Consider the following 20,593-nt stretch of genomic DNA (forward strand, 5'->3'; position numbering starts at 1 on the left):
AAAATTAATTAAATAAAATCTATGGGGTATTTTGAGCTGAAACTTCACAGACACATTCAGGAGACACCTTAGACTTATATTACATATTTTGAAAACGTTCTAGGGCACCTTTAAGTATTGCTAATATTCATAATGGCTCTTTTTCAAAACATTAAGATACCTTGATACCTACTGCCTAGGCAGCATCCTAACTGAAGTGGAACCTCATAAGTGACCAATTTGGAACAATCAGGCAGCAACTCAGATATAATAAAAAAAAACACTCTTTGGAGTTGCTAAGCTAACAATGTAATTCTAAAATACAGGGGTTTTCAAAAGTTTTGATGCCAAGTACCACCGTATACGAGGATCTTCTTGCGAGGGAGCCTCTTTTTAAAATATAAAGGCTATATGTTTGTATATTTTATGTAAAATATTAAGTGTGATCGTTAAATCATCATGTTTTTTTCTCATCATTATTGTTTCTCATCATTGTCTACTCATATCATCTCTTCCTTGTTAATTGTACATTGTAAAGCATCCTTGAGCTCTGGAAAGGTGCTATATAAATAAAACTTAATATTTTTCTTAAGGTGGGAGTGGGAGTGGGTTAATACATTAAATTTAACCAATACACAATTTTTTTTTTTTTTTTTTTTTTTTTTATTCAAGAATTTTCATATGTTCTTCATATGTTCACATGCAATTTATTAACATTAGAACTACAAAGGCGGTCATTTTAACCATTTTTTTTTTTTTTGCAGTATAATAACTTTGTTGAAATAAAACCCATATAGCTATTATACCCTGACTTTTCCTAAATGTTTCTATATTTTGTTCTAATATTGTTATTTTATTAAAATTACAAAACACAAAATAGTTCTCAGTATTTCTACCTAGAATGGCCATAATGGTCAAATTGACCGTACGCATTACAGATGGCGTATGCAACTTATTATTTCAGTGTTTGCTATCTTTGTTCGCTTGGTGCTCGGTGCTCCATTTAATCCATATTGTTCGATTTTATTAAAATTGAGGATTTTGTTTGAGGAATTTGACACTTTTTTTTTTAGGGTGATGCCATCAGAAAATATGACAGACATACAGGTATGACAGACATTTTACAACCTCAATTGAAGCTTCGAATTGTAAATATGACATGACAAAAATGACATTTGGTGCAGTCTAGTATGAACTACGGCCATTATTTAGAGATTTCCAGTAGTTCTAGTGTTAAAGCAATAGTTTTTGAGGAGATCATGTAATGTAATGTAATATAACAATCAGTTTACACATTGATTTTATGAGCTAATTAAGTTTGATTATTTTAATACAACTTAATTTCATTCATTTTAAGTCATCCTCTATTATTGCCACCATAATAGCAGAATACAGTACATGCAATGCTAGCTTAGAATAAGGCATTATATTGAAACAGTCTTTTGTGCTAAACTTATTTAAATGCTGCCTGCGTATATTATGCTAGATATTTAACATACCATTTGTAATGTTACCAGTGTTTATGATATTTTCAAAATTGTTCAAAAGCTGTGTGTTTATCTGTGGGTTTCTAATTTTGACTTTCTTAATTTATACTGTAGTGCACAAGGCTGGCAAAGTATCAAATGAAAGCCTTTACTAGCTGAGACTGTTGATGCAATGATTGTGACTTTAGCTTTTGTTGGCTAACTTGGCTTACAAGAGATACATGAGACATGTAATAGGTTTACTTTTACTAACATGTCATGTGCTGTGATAAATATGACTGCACATTACCAAAGCTTACCACAGTCTCATCAGACAGGTTGTTATAGAAGTAGACAGACCATTAGATTAAGTCAAGCCTGCAATTTGGATTCAACGTATGCTGTTATTATTTTGAGCTCCAAGCAAAAGTGGCCAAAGTATAGGAAACTTTAGAGTATTTCTTCTTGAAAATAGTAATTAGGAATGTTACGAGAAAGTTTGAAAACATTGCATGTAGTACACCACATTGACTTGGTCGCACTAGTCACATGGAGTCAAGGTGTGTGACCTCACTGAAGGCTCAATGTATTGCATAACACACGCACACACACCGCTCTCCTTGTTGCTTAGTACTGGCTGTGAAGTCTTGCTGATTGAATAATTGATGTTAAGATTATGGATCCTGCTGCCGGGCAGGGGTAACACTAGAGGCGGCTGCTGGGCCAGCAGCGTAGACCCGTAACCGTACACTTTATCACATCCTCAGCCAGGCGATCCAGTGTAATTGCTGAAGTCTCAGTTACAATAAGAGGCATGGCTGCCATGTGAACCCGTTGCATGAGGTGATGGGGTCAAACTCTCCTTGGGGTTCATTGATCTAAATATTAAATGGATAATTCAAATTAAAGTGCCCCTATTATGGCATTTGAAATGTTCCTATTTTTGTTTTGGAAGTCCCCAATAACAGTTTTACAAGCATGCAAGGTCAAAAAACACTTTCATTGTCTTATAATATGCATTTATTTTTACCTCATTTGCTCAATGACTCCTAAATGATTCGCTCAACGATTAATTTTTCCAAACACCTCGTTTGTGTGATGCTAATCTGCGGTGATTGGTCAGATGACTTCTGCTGGTTAACAGTATACATTGTATTATAATAATGATGGTGCTCCTCTCTGTTCTAAAAGTAAAGACTCAGAGAGAAAATAAGTTGGTTTGTGTTTATGTTAGCAAACCTAGCCCACAGCTCGGTGGTAAACATCCAGACAGTCATGGTATATGCATTAGCCCAACGCAGAAACGTATTGCGAGACAATTGTGAGCGAACACATATTGATGTTAGCTGGTTAGTGCACAAGGCTGGCAAAGTATCAAATGAAAGCCTTTACTTCAAGCTGTGCGGAGCGTACACAACACACACACACACACACACACACAACTAAATACGTATTGTGCATGCTACAGAGAACATAACAGCAACAATTATTAATCATACTTACGGGTTGTAATTCGGAGGAGGTAGAAGCTGGTCCAAATAAACTGGGTACTGACCCATCCTTCAATAACAACCGGCTTGCAAATCAGTAAAATGACGGGAACACAGCACAAGGTTCGGGCTATACTGCTGTGGTATTATTGGTCATTCACTTAGAGCTATGTTACACAATTTTCAAATTTTCAAAAATCCATAATAGGGGCACTTTATAACCTGTGCCAGATATGAATGACTTTGTTTCTTCTGTGGAACACAAAAGAAGATATTTCAGCTGCTTTTGGTCATACAATGAAAGGCAATGAGGTTCAAAAACTACAATATTGGACCCAATTGACTGTCAATGTATGGGCAAAAAATGCTAAATGCTAGTCTGGGTAAACCCAGCCTGATCTGCCGGCGATTTGATTTCGCTCTGCAACTCAGTCTGGAAACCCGTGCATTCATTTCTGCTGTGCTGTTACACTTTTGCGGGAACCAATCACAGACTGGCTTGTCCACCTCGCTCGCTATTGGCGGATATAACACAATGACGATAGAGAAGTGACGGCAAGCAGCTTTTAGACTCTATCTGATCTACCCGTCACTCAATATAACAATGCACAATCACAGTGACACCGATTGTGTTAAACATTTACCTTATTTGAGAGAAATGTAGCAGCGCGCTGATCCGACAGTCTCTTCATAGGAAGATTACAAACAGCGATTAATGACACACAATGATTCTCTGCTGTTATTTTGGTGGTTTGCTTCACCATGTGAATGCAGGACTCTTTTACTTCAATGCCCCTTGATGGTAGACAATATTTTTATTATTTACTCTATATGTTTTGTCTCCCTGCTTCTTGAATCTCGCGCCGCCTGAGCTGACTGGAATTCTTTTTCCAGTAAATTAGATTTTTAAATACCGATCACTTTCATGTTTTTCATGCTTCTGAAAACCGCGGATCAATGCTACAAACCAATACAAACTAACCCTGTGTCTTAATCAGCTCCCTAGTTCCCTAGGTCGTGAATCAGTATATCATGAAAGTGAATGTGGCTGTTTCCCTGATCAGTGCCCTGACTACTGAACTAGGGAGCTGATTGAGACACACGGTAAACCTGAATGGAGTTTTCGCATCGCTCTGCAAAGTACGTCACCCGGATCATTGATCTGATTGGTTGAAGGACTATCCAATTGCGTGACTAATGCTCATTGATCACGCCTCTTGTGCAGTAGGAAATACATAGCAAACTCCCCAGACCAATGTTCAATTTTGAATTGAGCTTGGTTTGGTGATAGCCAGACTAGCTAAATGCTGAAATGTTCTTTAAAATATCTTTGTGTGTGTGTTCTTGTACACATGGTTTATGAGGACACAAATGTGTATAATAACATGGGTATTACAACGTAAACATGGTTTATGAGGACACTTCCTGTGTCCTCCTAAACCAAATTGCTTAAAAACTTTGTTGTTTTTTTGTTTTGTTTTTTAAGTTCCAAAAATGCAGACAGTTTTCTGTGATGGGGGTAGTGTAGGGGGATAGAATATACAGTTTGTACAGTATAAAAACCATTACGTCTATGGAGAGTCCCTGTAAACCACATATACAAGTATGTGTGTGTGTGTGTGTGTGTGTGTGTGTGTGTGTGTGTGTGTGTGTGTGTGTGTGTGTGTGTGTGTGTGTGTGTGTGTGTGTGTGTGTGTGTGTGTGTGTGTGTGTGCTTCACAGATGAAAGAAAATTATACAGTTTTGGAACGACATGATGGTGAGTAAATAATGACAGATTTTCATTTTGGGGGAAACTGTCCCTTTAAAGAGACCAAGTATAATAAATAAATGAATCCCCCAGAGTTACACAGAGTGGGCAAATATCCCACATGCTAATCTGCTAATCTGACTGAATTAAGTAGCTTACTCAGCATCAACGATAAATTACAGATGCCATTGTAATCAAGTTTCCTGGCATGGGCAGGCATGCATTTTTATTGTAATGAGTAATTCCAGAATCCTATCGGTGGAAACCACAGAGAAGATATAAATCACCTCAAGCACTTTGTTTTTAAAAGTAGAGGAGGTGAAGTATGCTAAAGGATTTGGTTGATGGAACAGAGATAACCATGTCGAATGAGAGAGAGACTACCTGAGGCGCCGTATTGACTTAACAGCACACTTGCAGAGTGCAAAAAGTCATCTGTATCTCCCACTGCAGGGGAGCAGCTTTCTGCTGAATATTCACCCAAAATTCATGCCCTCTTCCATCCTTTTTTTTTTTTGGCATTTGGAACATCTATGATATGCACTGAATGGCAAAGGGCTTCTGCTGTGGGCCTCCTGTGCGCCTGAGGGAAAAAAAGAGTAGCTTGACTTCGAAAACCATCTTCATTTTGTCTTTGAAAATGAGACATCTCCACAATAGACTGTCCTGGGGTCAGCCTAAGAGCCAAAGCACCAGTGTCTTGGCGGCTCAGCGGCCTCCTGGTCATTGATAAATCGTTTGATGTTCTTCAGGCCAGCATGTCCCGTGGTGATCTGGCAAAGGGTGTGTAGCGTCTCTCAGTGTCTGTCTTTATCAATGTCAGGAGATGTGGCCAAAGAGCCCGTGGTAACCTCTTGGTTGACTGATGGCCTGAACATCTCCTTGAATTGCTTGAACCTCCAGAGGAACAAATATGCAAAGATGCTTTATCAGTAAGTCAAGCCGTGTTAGTCAAGTCAAGTATGTTTATTTATCAGTGGCCAAAAATACAGCATGATATCATGGACTTTAAAGGCAATTGTTTGTTAACTTTTATATTGCCCATCCATCCATCCATCCATCCATCCATCCATCCATCCATCCATCCTTCAATCCATCCATCCATCCATCCAGTCTTAACATCCCATTTCAATTGAAAAAAAAAAAAGGTAAATGATTTCATATTTCATAACATAATGTAATTTGTTTATTTTACTGAAGAGTACACCTAAGTTGGAGTACTCAAGTGTACAAAACTCTACACCAGATTTTTAAAAAACACTACCCACCCCCTTTCTTTGTTGTGGACCTTTTTTTTTTAACAATATGTCCTTGATCCATAAACATAACTGCTGTGGTGTATTTGAGTAAATGTAATTAGTTACTGTACTTAAGTATATTTGTGGCTAATTTGTAGTTTTACTGAGTATCAAAAATTTTAGCAACTTTTAATCTGTACTTGACTACATAAGTATATGTTGTCTTTACTCCAATACATTTGTAATGAGTAATGCAATTACTTGTTACATTTTGCATGGCATCTTTTAATGCAGCAGTTTATGTCTATCACCATCAACAGGGCGTTGAAGGTACTATGTCTTGTGCGTTTTTACTCACCCCAGCTTGTCAACATGGCTACATACACTGTGTGCAGAATTATTAGGCAAGTTGATTTTCTGATCATATTTTACCAATTCCAATCCACATCAATCTTAATAACTACTATTAATATTGTTTTTAATCATTTATAAGTGATATATAATTGCTCATGAAGGCTGGAAATGAAAAATGCCTTATATTCAGGTGTGCAGAGTTATTAGGCAGGTTTTCTTTTACAGGCAAAATGAGCCAAAAAAGAGATTTAACTCAGACTGAAAAGTCAAAAATTATTAAATACTCATGAGGAGGACGCAATACTAATGCAATACTAGAAAGTGCAAAGTTAAAGCATGACCAAGGGACAGCAAAATGTTCATTGGGTCAGCGGGGTCATACAAAAACAGGTGGAAAAGAAAAGCCACATGTTAACTGCAAAATAATTAAGAATTAAGGTGAAGAATTAAGTGTGAAACCATCAGAAACCCTTTAGTCTCCAGCGCCACCATTTTCCAGAACTGCAACCTACCTAGAGTCTCCAGAAGTGCAAGGTTTCAGGATCTCAGAGACTTAGGTTAGATGAAGAATCCTAAAAAGCGACCTGCTCTTAATAAGAATCACAAGCTTTATAAAATAAATGAAGACTGGGTTTTTATAGGCCTTACAGACAGACAGATTGAGACTGACTCCTGAAGGACCAACACCACATCCTCTTGTACCACTGTTTGAAGAATTTATCTTCCAGAATCTGGCAGTAAGGTGTGGGAGTTCACTTTGAGCCCATCTCTTATCCTGAAATGTCCGTCTTCAGAGCTGGACTAAAAGTGATCTTCCAAAACTTACTGCCAGATTTTCGAAGATAAATTCTTCAAACAGTGGTACAAGAGGATGTGGTGCTGGTCCTTCAGGAGTCACTCTCAATCTGTCTGTCTATAAGGCCTATAAAAACCCAGTCTTCATGTATTTTATAACACCTTAGCTTGTGATTCTTATTAAGAGCGGGTCATTTTTTAGGATTCTTTAGCTAACCTAAGTCTCTGAGATCCTGACACCTTGCACTTCTGGAGACTCCAGGTAGGTTTTAGTTCTGGAAAATGGTGGCGCTGGAGACTAAAGGGTTCCTGATGGTTTCACACTTAATTCCTCATCTTAATTCTTAATTATTTTGCAGTTAACATGTGGCTTTTCTTTTCCACCTGTTTTTGTATGAGCCCGCTGACCCAATGAACATTTTGCTGTCCCTTGGTCATGCTTTAACTTTGCAATTTCTAGTATTGCATTAGTATTTAATAATTTTTGACTTTTCAGTCTGAGTTAAATCTCTTTTTTGGCTCATTTTGCCTGTAAAAGAAAACCTGCCTAATAATTCTGCACACCTGAATATAAGGCATTTTTCATTTCCAGCCTTCATGAGCAATTATATATCACTTATAAATGATTAAAAACAATATTAATAGTAGTTGGAATGTGGATTGGAATTGGTAAAATGTGCTTGGGAAAAAAATATGATCAGAAAATCAACTTGCCTAATAATTCTGCACACAGTGTATATTTATATTAATATAGATCAGTGGACTCTCCAGTATGACATCATCTAGCGACATTTAGCAACCATTTTTAGCTACTTTCAACTGAAAGCAATTGCCAACACTGGCTGAATCACAGGTGTTTCATATACAAGATCACGCAGCCGGTGATGAAGCCAAAACCAGCCCGTCCAGTGCAAGTAGGCTTTGACTATTTAATTTTACTTCACGTTATTTTATCCGTTATCAGTTATATTGAAGAGACCTTTCTGAAGGATATTGGTTTATGTATGCCCTTTTTGTCCACTTGAGCTTAACTGAGACTTGAGTGTTTGTAGACGTTTAAGAGGCTGTTGTGTCCACCTTGATTTACTGCAATATTGTGGTGTTCAGTTTTATTTTGATTTTAGAAAATAAACATGTGATTGCTTTCCTCGCAAATTAACGTTTGCTCGTTTCTTGTTTTTCACTGGCATGTCTCTTAAGTGTTGAGTAGTGTGTCGTTGAGCTTATTCAATACGAGTACAATACCGATACTTAAGTACTGTTAAAATCAGATACCCTAAGACCTTTACTCAAGTCGTATTGGAATTGTTGATTTGTAACTTGTCATTTTCGCTGTAAGGTATCTGTACTTTTACTCCAGTATGTTTTTCAGGTACTCTTTACACCTTTACATCACTGGATAGAACCATATCATATGGTGATTGTAAGAGAACATTGTAAGAGAATTGGAGTCGAAATTGATCACAAAATTGCTCACAATGAGAGTATGGTTTTAACAGAATTTGAAGTATAATTTGCAAAATTGTTATTATTTACAGCTTGTAATATGGTTTATGAATTTGTTTGTGCTATCCTAAACCTAATTATTATTATTAGCAGAAATTTGGTATTATGGTAGCATATTATAATGTAAACAAAAAAGTAAATAAATAAGAGAGAGATGCTGGTGCAGTTGTGTGTATGTTGTGTATTGAGTCTGAACAAGTCAGGAAGTTCCCAGCTCTGGGGGAGAAGCAGGGCTGAATACAAGGCTTTCCCCTCTACTGTCCCGGCTTTGTACCCTCACCCCAGGCCTCAGCCCGCCAGCAGCCGCTAATCCAGTTTTGATAGCATTCACAGCCCCCCTTCCGTGCTGTCCCGCCTGCCTGCCTGCCCGCCTCTTGTCATCAAGGCACAACACACACACACGCACATACACACACTCACAGGCACTTGCCGATGATTTAGATGCGCACCCATGCATACATACGCCGTTGGTGGAATGAAATTGTACCAAAATGCCTATGGTTGCATTTCTGCCCCTCAAACTTTTATCCTTTCTAACTCAATAGAAAGAACCCCTTAGTAATGTGAAATGGCACCTTGATTGATGAAAGCCGTCTGCTCCCAGCAACCTTGTGGCTCAAGAATAACCGCATGATGTAGCAGAAGTGGAACATATGAAGAACTGAATTTAACCAATGTCCAACTTTCCTTGGTAATTGACTCTACTAAGAAAAAAAGGGAAAAACAAGATGACTTCATTCAAAGCTTGTGTATTTACCATGTAATTTAGTGCAAATATAAAAAGTGTGTGTGCTTCAAAGCAACAGAAGACTAAATAGATGGCCAGACGTTGTTTTGAAACATTAATGTTTTATGTTTTATGTTTTGTTAGCCATGACAACTGTCTTAAAGGGAAAAAAAAGGAGACTGATATTGTCTGAAGCCTGCAGTAAAACTTAATAGTCTCTTTCTCTTCAAAAGAGATGACCCTATAAATGCCTGTCTAAATTGTGTCTAATTGTAGGTGACAATAACTGGAATCTGACCTTCAAGGTCAAGAACCATAAAGGAAAATGGTCATATTCTCTTGATTTTAAAGAGACAGTTCAACCAAAAAACTATTAACTCATGTCACTCAAAACCAGTATGCTGTTATATTTGTTGTGAAACACAAAATATCATTTTTTAGGAATTTTCATACAGATCTTGATACAATGACAGCTCCAAAAAGAACAAAAAACATATTCTGTCTATATACGAAAAGTCTGATTCTGCAAGACTACAATCTTAAATGGTTAGTTCCCTCAAAAATGAATATTCTGTTGTTAAGTACTCGCCCTCATGTCGTTCTATACCTGTAAGACCTTTGTTCATCTTTGGAACACAAAAATAACGACTCAGAACGGCAGCTTAAGCCGAGTTCAGACTGCATGATTTTCAAAGCAGTCGGGTCACTGTTCTTTTCACACTGCATGACTATCTTGGCCAGCATTCATTCACTGCTGTGTTCAAACTGCACGATGGATCGGCGACAGAAGGTTTCACACTGCATGACTTTACAATAGGAAGAATCGCCGACAACTCTGTCTGGCACGCAAACTACGTTTCACAACCAAACACACGCGAGATGTGACAAGGAAACAACGCGATATCACGCGTGCAAGACCAGAGTTATCATTATTATTATTAAAAACGGTAGCCCGCAAGAAGCTTGCAATACGAATTGCCTGTGCGCTGATTTGCAGCGAAAACAAGAAAAAGAAAAGAAGAATATGGAGGAGGAAATGGTTTGGGGAGACTGGATTGTGTGTTCCGCAACGAGAGTTGGAGCTAAATAAATAACTTTTCAATGTGCTGCTGTTGCGGATGGTCAAGCAAATGTTTGTGCTTTGTTTCTGTTTGATATAATTGTAATATTTATCTGAAACGAAGCCATGCTTGCTGATATTGTGGTCTATAACTCCTCCCCGAACTCCCCGCTGTTCAGTATCTTGCTCTCTCATTGGCTGTCGGTCATCGCCGATGTAGTTTTCAGTCAGAACACTTCTCACACAGCAGGATTTTGAATCGCCGACAGGTCCAGATATTTAGCACGCCAAATATCTCACGGGCGTCGGCGACTCATCTGCGATTCTCTCAGATCATGTCTTTGCTCATTCACACTGCGTGATTGTCACTCGCGTGAACGAGCGCCGATTTGCCTGTGATTTCGGGCATTTGTCGGCGATTTCTCAAAACCTGTCGGCGAGCCGAAATCGGGGCTAAAATCGTGCAGTCTGAACTCGGCTTTAGTATTGGCCAGCTCTTGCGTCGTGCTGCTCACGTGAACAGCCTCTGCCAATACAGAGTCGGCGTTCTGATGTAGAACCTTAAAACTTAAAGGGTTCTGTGAGGCGCTTCATACTGTATATTGAAACGTTTTAGGGGTTCCCATCATGGGATCATTTTATGGATGAAGAATTAACGTTGTTTTAATTTTTAATTTTATTAATTGAACATATCGTAAACATACTTGATCACTAGAAAAAAAAAAAAAAAAAAACTGAATTAAACATGAAAGTATTATGCAATCATTTAAGACATTTCTAATTATATAAAACCTTTAAGCATAAAGAGTTCTTTAAAATTCAGGTTCAATATAGAGGACCATTGAACCTTTTTCTAAGAGTGAGCTAATGCTCCTAAAAACACATTGAATTGGCTTAGTTTATATTTATGAGGAAATATTCTCCATCCAGTTGAATGGTCACTGAACTGTATATGTTCTTTCTCTCTTCAGGAATGCCAGCTGTTCTTGCTCTAGTTGGCCTGGTTCTGATGCTGCTCACCACAAGTGTCAGGTCCCAGTCGGCAGAGCTGAGGTTCCAGGGCCAGACTCAGTTTGTTGTGAACGAGAGCAGCAGGGCCATAGTGCGTCTTGTGGTGGAACGAGTTGGAGATCCAGTTAATGTCACGGCTCTGGTTCTAGTAAGTTTTGAAGAACAATCTGCATGAGTGGTTAATCCTTGTTACTATCAGTTTGTGTGTCTGTCAGTTGTTTCAGGTTTGTAAAGCATGTAGCAAACATAGTGGTTTTATCAAAATAAATATAAAATTAAATTAAACTGTATTATGCTGCTCAAAATGTTCCTATTTTGGTGCCATTTTGTGCTTTAAAAGAGTTTTTGGTAACACTTTTATTTTAGTGTCTTTGTTACATAGGTTACATGTACTTATTGCAGTAATAAGAGTAAATTATGAATAATTACATGCAACTAACCCTAAAACAAACCATATTCCTAACCCCAACCCTCTAGTTAGTACATATTGTTTATTAATATTACTATGTACCTAAATATATAATGTATACACTGTAACACAGACACCTTAAAATTAAGTGTAGCCCTTTTTTTATTGGAAACAACTGCCAGTAAATTCACATAGTTTCTATGTGCCTTTTAATAAATGTAACAATGTAACAATGTAAAAAAAAAATAATTGTAGTAGTAAGTCATAGGGACACACTAATGGCACATAATAAGAGCATGATGAGAAAGAAATAGTCATAGGAAGCAGAATGACATTTTGTACTGTACATTTGATTTAGGCTCCACAGTCCTCTGTACTGCCTGATGTGTTAATGCCTTAACAGCTGGTTGTGTCTCAACACCCAAACATCTGTGTGGTAAATCATAGCATAGCACATATGGCCATAATTAGCATAGAAACACAAATATGCCTACTGTCAACACAGGCAGTGCCTGTTTAGCACTCATGGTAAGTGGGCAAGTGTTGCCGGTTCATTGAATGGCTTCCATAAATTCACAGCAAAGGAAGGATCTAAGAGCCCGTTTTGTAGCGGCTTACAGTGGGTGGCATCAAAGCGTGTGCTAGAGGTGGCAGTTGTCAACCAGATGGTGCCAGTTGAGTTTAAGAGAGGTCAGGGATTTCCCGTCACAAACTTTGAGATGTTTTATAAAGAACCGTTTTCTCCCAATGCAAGTCTTAGATTTTGTTCAGCATGTTCCGAAAGAAAGAAAGAAAGAAAGAAAGAAAGAAAGAAAGAAAGAAAGAAAGAAAGAAAGAAAGAAAGAAAGAAAGAAAGAAAGAAAGAAAGAAAGAACATTTATGCTTTAAAAGAATTGTTCCCAAAACTAAAACTCTGCTCTTGTTTTCCATGCATTATCTTGTGTTTGTCCAGCTTCAGGGAGAGGATACTGGTGACTTTGAGGCCACAACTGCAGCTGCTTTTCTCCTGTCCTCTGAAAGCAGTAAAACTATCTTCATCGCTGTGAGGGATGATGACATACCTGAGGCTGATGAGACCTTTGTGTTCAACCTCCGCCTGCAGGTAATACTTGAACCGGGGAACTCTGACTCTCTGGAGGTAGAGCCCAGTGGTTAAAGATCTGTGCATGTAATTAAAAGGGTTTAGCTTCAAATCCAGTAAAAGCTGGCCGATAGTGCCTGTGACCAAGACACTTAATTTTTAGGTTGTTTAAGGGGGTCTTGTTTTCTAGTAAAATAAAAATAAATAAATAAATAAATAAATAAATAAAAGATAATAAGGCTTGTTTTCAGAGAATATATTTTAGTATTATAGTTTTGTTTTTTCTTACCTCATTACCAAATTGCTAGGGTTTTGTTTTGTTTTTTGTTTTGTTTGCTTTTGTTTTGTTCACATTTGTTTTGTTTGCTTTCATTTTGTTTGATTCGTTTATAAGTTTTTCATACAATTATTTTATTTATTTTCTTTTAGCTTCATTTCAATTCATGAAAATTATCTGTTTTACATTAACTGTTTTATGAGATTAATGTTTAAAACAATAAAACATTTGCCAGTGCAGATGAAAAATAAACTTGAATAATTAAAATTAACTTAAAAGATATATTCTCAAAAAGAAGTTTAAATATTGTTAGCTGAAAAAAATAAGAACAATTCTGATTGAGAAGAAAAGGACTTTTTACTGTGTCACATAAGCCCTTGTGTGTTCTTTGATGGGTTCCACTAACTTTTTATAAGGGTTAAGTAATGGCACTGCAACAGCAACCCTACGTTAGAAGTCACCTTCAAGTGAAATAACCAACTGTGACAGCCATAACTGTCAGTGCCGTAAGATTAAAGAGCTGTTATGCAAAGCTAATCACTATAAGAAAAGCACAAGCCTGGAAATAAGCTCCCTATAACACGCAAAGGAGGAGAATTTCCTAGCAGCTTAATTTACGTACCTTTAGTGGCACCAAATGGAACTGCAAAAATAACACCTGTTTCCAAAAGGTTTTCCACAGTTTAGTTAGTGCAATTAGTTGATTCAGAAGATGATATGTCCGACTGCTTAACCAAACCAGACACTTGGTTTATTTTTTTTACTAATAAATTACTAATAACTAATACATTTAATTTTTTTTTTACTAATAATTCTGTGTATATTGTGTATTTATATGCACAGGAGAACTTCTCACCAAAAAAATAAAATAAATAAATAATCAACACGTGCATGGACACATGATTTTGGTTTAACCTCGTTCTAATGTTAATGAGCAACCGCATGCAAAAACCTAGTAATTTGCATAAACACACCCAAGCTACCATATAAGGGCTTTCCATACAACCTTTCCTTTACAGCCTTTCGTCACTCTCTGCTCTCTAAAGACGATCCTTGAGAAGTGTCATGTGTGTTATCCTCAAAACCAGTTCAAACACAATAAGCACCTTTATTATGTTATTTTGTAACTTGCAAGTAAGCTATTTTCCATGAGTGCGAGACTTCCGATTTATTAGCCACTATAGATAAATAGCTAGAAGAATATAAAAGTGCAGTAAACGGCAAAACTATTTGTGCTAGGAACCAGTGATTGTTATTATGATAATAAATTAAAATTATATAATGACAAATACCAGTTTGCAATGTCAAACAGCATAATGAACTGAACATTTTTGTACAGCTAAAACAGCTTCATTGTCTGACTCTGGAAGCCTCACACATTCATCTTGTTCAACAAATGGCTAAAACCTTTAAAAATAAGGTGGATAGACCCAGATTACATAGACCTCTCATTAGCCAGCTGAGCATACTTATTTCTAATTTGTTCATGAAAAGTTTTGTATGCAGATGTCATGCACAAATTTGTGTGTACACATGGTTGATGAATGAGACCCACTGTTTAGAAATGTAGAAATCAACAATTGGCTTACTTTTAGTCATCTCATTAAACATTAAACTGAGATGGAGGAATTTCTTACATAAAAAATGACATTCATCACATTTGTGTTGTCTAAGGATGTGTTTCTCATAGCAGAGTCTCATTTGAGGGCCTCTCTTTACTGTGGTGTCCCAGTATGTTGACAGTGAGTGATTAATGACAACAGGTCACGGCTCCACTGTCTACTTGTCCGCTGTTTAACAAATGAACCTCAGGCTGGCAGAATGGGCAACTTAGGGTTGACAAAAGACCACTGGCATGAAATGAAACCCTAGCTGAAGGCACTAAAAGGAACCCAAGACAGTCCTTAAGAGTAATTTACATGAAACATATGTTAATTATTGATAGAAAAAAAAAAAAAAAAAAAAAAAATAATGGGGAAAAGAAAACTGTTGTTCTGTATTCCCCACACTCCATTATCTCGCTTATCATTTTTTAATGATAAGTAAGTCTAATAAATTACTGAAGTATCTCTATAGAAGTTTTTACACTCTGCATTGGGACAAGGAGGGAGGGCGTTTGTGCATTGTAGTACCGAGCTGGACCTCTGTCACAGTGAGCAGGGAATTGTCTGACCATGTGTATTCCATGCCTGTGTTTCCACTGCAACAAGAGTGAAAGAAATCTCTGTTACAGCTGGGAAAAACTCATTTTAGTGGTGTGCTCAAAAGAGGGTTTATGTTCTTACATGGTCATGCTCTTTTTATCTCTTTTTGTACTCTGTATCACAGACACTCATACACAATTCAAAAATATGCATTCGATATGTTTAATCTGAAATTCACAATTTCTGCATATACTGGTGTGGAAGTATGTGTATGTATTTATTTCTGTAATATGTATTTCTGCATACATTGGTTATAGATTTTAGTTTGATTTGCACAGCAACAGACAATCATTCACAATAATGTGAAAAGAAAAGAAGGAAAAGAAAAGAAAAGAAAAGAAAAAAGTAAGAAATACAGTGAACTTGATTTCATCAAGTACAACATGTTCCTGAAACAACATCTTTGTTGATCCTGGAATAACATTCCAATCAACAAATCAGATTTGAGGGACAGATTACAGTTTGTCAAGTGTAGGCTTACAACCAGGGTTAGGTGCTTCTACATCAGTGGTATCCATCTATCATTTCCCTCTGATTTTAGGGATAACTTATAGGTAGGGCTAGGTTTAGGGGTAGGGATAGGGTTAGGATTACATTTTGGATAGAAATGTTGTTCCAGGATCAACAAAATATGGCATGGTTACCATATACATTTTTTTTTTTTTTTCTCTCATTTAAATGATTTACTTTTTCAGAGCTCATCAAATGGCGTGAGGGTGGGAACTCCAAATACTGCCACCATCACCATCCTGTCTAATGACAATGCCTTCGGGATAATTTCCTTCAACTCAGTAAGTTTATTTTTATTTCCTCAATGAACAGCAGGAAGAAACTGTTCAGAGCATGCTGGGGAGGGGTGACTGTAACTTAGCATGATCTGTGTGGGGGTAATTAAACTCTAGAGAGTTGTGGGGGAGGGGGTCGATGGATGCGAAAGTGAGATTGAGGGAGTGGTGTGGGTCAGATGCCTGAGAGGAAAGGTTGTTGAGATGGGAGTCCAGGGAGACTACTGAGTGGCTGAGAATTTTAAGAAAAAAAGGCAAGCAATTTGCTGAATGGATTAGCTTGTTAATAATGTATATTTCAATGTTGTCATGGAAACTGACTTCTCATATTATCACATTGACATAATTGATTCATTATGTTCTTTTACTAAAAATCAGATTGTTTTAACTAGATTTTAACTCATTCTGAATCTACTTGACCGTTGTTTCACAACATATTTTATAATAATAGTAGTGCGAATTTCTGAAGAGAGCAGTTGTGAATGTCAGTGAAATGACACAAGGACACTGCAAGCTACTATAGAACATATTTTTTAAACACTTGCATAGTACAGTTATTATTCACAAGAAGTACCCACTCAGAGAATATGCCATGCCGGACACAACCTAGTAATCCTGGAGACTTAGATTAGCTATAGTTCGGGTTGTAGATAAACTCTGCAGGAATTTGGCCCTCCAGGACCAGGACTGGACACCCGTGTCATAGGACCTCTTCTCTTGATCTGTTAAAGCAGTTCCTGATATCCCTAATTTCTAATTCTGTCAGTCCATAGATGAACCAGTGATTGAAGTTTGCTTTATGTTTAGACCTCCCTCATTACAGTGGAGGAGCCAAGAGGTAGAAGCCAGTATGTGCCTCTCACTCTTCTCCGAGAGAAGGGAACCTATGGAACTGTGACCGTCAACTTTGAGGTGAGCATTGCCAGACAGTTTGTGACTCTGCAGTTGATTATATTGCATATTTTCTATCTGTATTTTTTTATTAATTCACAGATTTTTGGAGGTCCAAACCCTGCCAGTGAAGATCTCAGTCCAGACATGGGGAATATCACTATTCCTCCTGGTCGTGCTGTTGTAATTTTCAGCATCATGATACAAGATGACAAGGTACTGTTTTTTTTTTGTTTTTGTTTTTTTTTAATAAACAAAAGAAATCACATGAATAATGACAGCTTAAAGTTAATGTGAAATCCATTTGCAACACTTTTTTTTTTTTTTTTTTTTCTGAAATGTGCACATTTCTGAGAGAATGTGTCTTTTTAATGAGAAAAACATGATTTCCTCCTTTCACAATTGATTGAATTCTGAGAAGTGGGTTATATTTCCAGACTGTTGGAGAAGAGGGGCCAAGAATGTGCATTTTGACTATATTTATTATATTTCTCAATTTACGTGTATACTATGGAAGCTTGTTTCCACCACTGAATAATAATTTTTAAAAAAAAGAAGTAATTGCCTTTTTTTTTTTTTATCTCACAATTCTGACCTTTTTTCTCAGAATTGCATGATATAAACTTTTGTGAGTTGTTAAGTCAGAATTCTGAGAAAAGTCAGTCTTTTTTTATTCAGAATTGGACTTTATAACTTGCAATTGCGAGTTTATATCTTGCAATTCTAAGAAAATAAGTCAGAATTGCGAGATATAAACTCACAATTGTGAGAAAAAAGTAGGAATTGTGAGATATAAACTCAGAAATGTCAGAAAAAAAAGTCAGAAATTCTGAATTGTGAGAAATTGCAAGAAAAGTCTTTTTTTCCCTCAGAATTGGACTTTATAACTCTCAATTGTCTATTTTTTTAAATTTCTTTTTGACCTTAATAAAACGTCACATCAACAGTTAGATGTTCTGCATAAGTCTTAATCATAATATGTGTTGATTTTGATCTCAAATCTCCTTTAGCTTCCAGAAGATGATGAAACCTTCACAGTGCGTTTGACAGAAGCAGCTGGCGGAGCTTTACTCAATCCTAACAGAAGCAGTGTGCAGATCAAGATCTCCCGTAATGATGCTCCCATCCGCTTCTCCAAGCCCACACTGGTTGTGCCGGAGAACATCGGTGTCATTTCTCTTACCGTTACACGTGGTAGAACTGAGGATGGTCTTCTGATTGGTTCTGATGACAGAACAGTATCTGTGGCCTATGCAGTAGTTACGGGCAGTGGGGCGGCCAGTGCTACACTGCTGGCAGACTTTGTGGATCTACAGACAGAGAGGATGGTTGTTTTCCCTCCAGGGGTCCATGAAACAGAACTCCGCTTCAGCATCAGAGATGACAACATTCCGGAGATTGCAGAGTCTTTCCAGGTGGTTCTTCTGGAAGAGACCCTATTGGGGGATGCGGTGCTGATGACTCCAAGTATGGCACTTGTGACCATCGAGCCCAATGATAAGCCTTATGGAGTCCTGTCAATCAGTCCTTCCCCAATACAACCACACATCATCAATGAAGACCTGAACCCGATGTAAGTAGAATATTGTTTACAGTGTAAAGATACTTGCATTAAAGGGTTAGTTCACCCATAAATGAAAATTCTGTCATTAATTACTCATGTCGTTCCACACCCGTAAGCCCTTCGTTCATTTTCGGAACACAAATGAAGATATTTTTGATGAAATAAAGAGCTTTCTGACTCCTCCATAGACAGCAATTTAACCACCACTTTCAAGGTCCAGAAAGGTATTAAAGACATAAAATAGTCGACGTGAATGCAGTGGTTCAACCTTCATGTTATGAAGCAACGAGAATACTTATTGTGCACAAAAAAAAAAAAAAAAAAAAAAAAAAAAAAATAAATTATAATTCTAAAACATGCACTGATAAAGTTTCTCTGTCTCAGATACGAAGGCATCATCATTGTGCGTAATGGAGGAACTCATGGAGCTGTTTCAGTTCAATGGAATATCACGAGAAACTCCACAGATAGGACTCCAGTCTCTGCCGACCTTAAACCTGTGTCGGGTACCCTGAGGTTTGCTGAGGGCCAGATGAATGCTGTACTGCCTTTAAACATCACTCAGGACAGCCTTCCTGAAGAAGCAGAGGCCTTCCTCCTCAGATTGATCCCAGGATCTGTACAAGGAGGGGCTGAAGTGGATGAGCCTATGGAAGTGAGTGCTTGGCATGTCTTTAGCTAATGCGTTTAGAGAATGTGTTTGGATTGCAGATCATAGATCGGTGGTTGCTCAATTCTGAGATGGATTTAGTTATGAAAAACTAAAGTGCGAGTTGACGTTGATGACAGCTTAAAGCACTCTTTTTCGTTTTTGGAAGGAAAATATTATTATTCATAGTGTACCCGGGCACTGGTTGTCTTACATGTTGAAATGTCACCCTCTTTGATGATATTCTAGAACTTTATGCTTAATTTCAGACAGCCATGGTAGCAGATCCCTCTTGGACCTCACTGGGAGGTTTGTGGTGAGAAATCCAGGGAGGTTGTTGTCTTACTCTGGCTCAGACCCCTTGTCAAAGAGGAAGTTCCCGGATCAGAGCTGGTTCTTAGTTACCATCTGGGCAGCACTTAGTCCGTTTAAGCGGATGTGGTGTAAAATGAGACACATGTGTCTCTCTGGCACAGCAGCATCACAGACTGCTGGTTACACTGAGTGTCACTTGGGTGTTCCCTTCATGTGGTCCCAGCACAAAATAGCCCACAGCAGAGCTTGTGGGAGGCTGCGTGTTCTCTTTATAACTTGTCTGTTGCAACTTTGATTATGTGTGAAAGGAGTGGATAAATCCAACCCGTGTTTATGTATAAACCCATCAGTTACCCATAAGTGTAAGCAGGAGTTTGTTAGCTGAATTGGCTTTGCAGGATGTGAAAACTAAGTGTGAGGAGCCTATTCATGTCAACTGTCTGTAAAAAAAAAAAAATCCCCAAATTGCAGTACTACAAATATTTAGAGAGGTCTTGTGCCTTGGTCTGATGAGGCTTGGGTAAATGACAGAGTAATAAACTAGCTCATGAATGCTATTTTTACACTCTCGTGATGTCTAATGAAAGAGAAGGGCTTTCTAAGATTAGTTCGCTGTGAGTTTTACACAGATAGTCTGATGTTACATTCACTGTAATGAATGGTGACAGTTGTTTATTGCTGTGTGTTACAGGTTTTTATATAGAGAGGAAAATATCAGGTTATGATAGAGGAAACTGAACTTTAAAGCAATGATTTAGTTGCAATTTCTGACACTGAATTACTACAGATGATATTGAGTCTTTCTTTAGTTATGATTGGAGTTAAAAAACTGAATCATATTTATAGTAATTTGTTTCCATTGGAAATCTTTGGGGCAAGACACATCGGAGGGTTTAAAACCAGAAAAGTATAAAGGTTTTGCACTTTTCAAGAAGATTTGCACTTTTACAATGTGCTATGTGAGCTCTGCACATAACCAGACATGCTGTGACATGAGATAAAAAGGTATATTTACCATTTTAATAAGAGTTTTTGTCTTCCA

At 37.5% G+C, this 20,593-nt stretch overlaps 1 protein-coding gene across 1 annotated transcript in view; it reads left to right on the plus strand.

Annotated features, from left to right (window-relative positions):
• The window catches only part of adgrv1 (adhesion G protein-coupled receptor V1), a 160,220-nt gene that overhangs the window by 11,539 nt on the left and 128,088 nt on the right, over window positions 1–20,593 (plus strand). The window contains exons 2-8 of the mRNA XM_067406079.1: window positions 11,337–11,524; window positions 12,738–12,887; window positions 16,043–16,138; window positions 16,940–17,044; window positions 17,126–17,239; window positions 18,034–18,596; window positions 18,972–19,242. Of these exons, the coding sequence (XP_067262180.1) occupies window positions 11,339–11,524; window positions 12,738–12,887; window positions 16,043–16,138; window positions 16,940–17,044; window positions 17,126–17,239; window positions 18,034–18,596; window positions 18,972–19,242 (1,485 nt within the window). The 5' untranslated portion in view covers window positions 11,337–11,338. The remainder of the gene's footprint in view (window positions 1–11,336; window positions 11,525–12,737; window positions 12,888–16,042; window positions 16,139–16,939; window positions 17,045–17,125; window positions 17,240–18,033; window positions 18,597–18,971; window positions 19,243–20,593) is intronic.

This window comes from Chanodichthys erythropterus, chromosome 13 (assembly GCF_024489055.1).
Source record: "Chanodichthys erythropterus isolate Z2021 chromosome 13, ASM2448905v1, whole genome shotgun sequence".
NCBI classification, from domain to species: Eukaryota; Metazoa; Chordata; class Actinopteri; order Cypriniformes; family Xenocyprididae; genus Chanodichthys; species Chanodichthys erythropterus.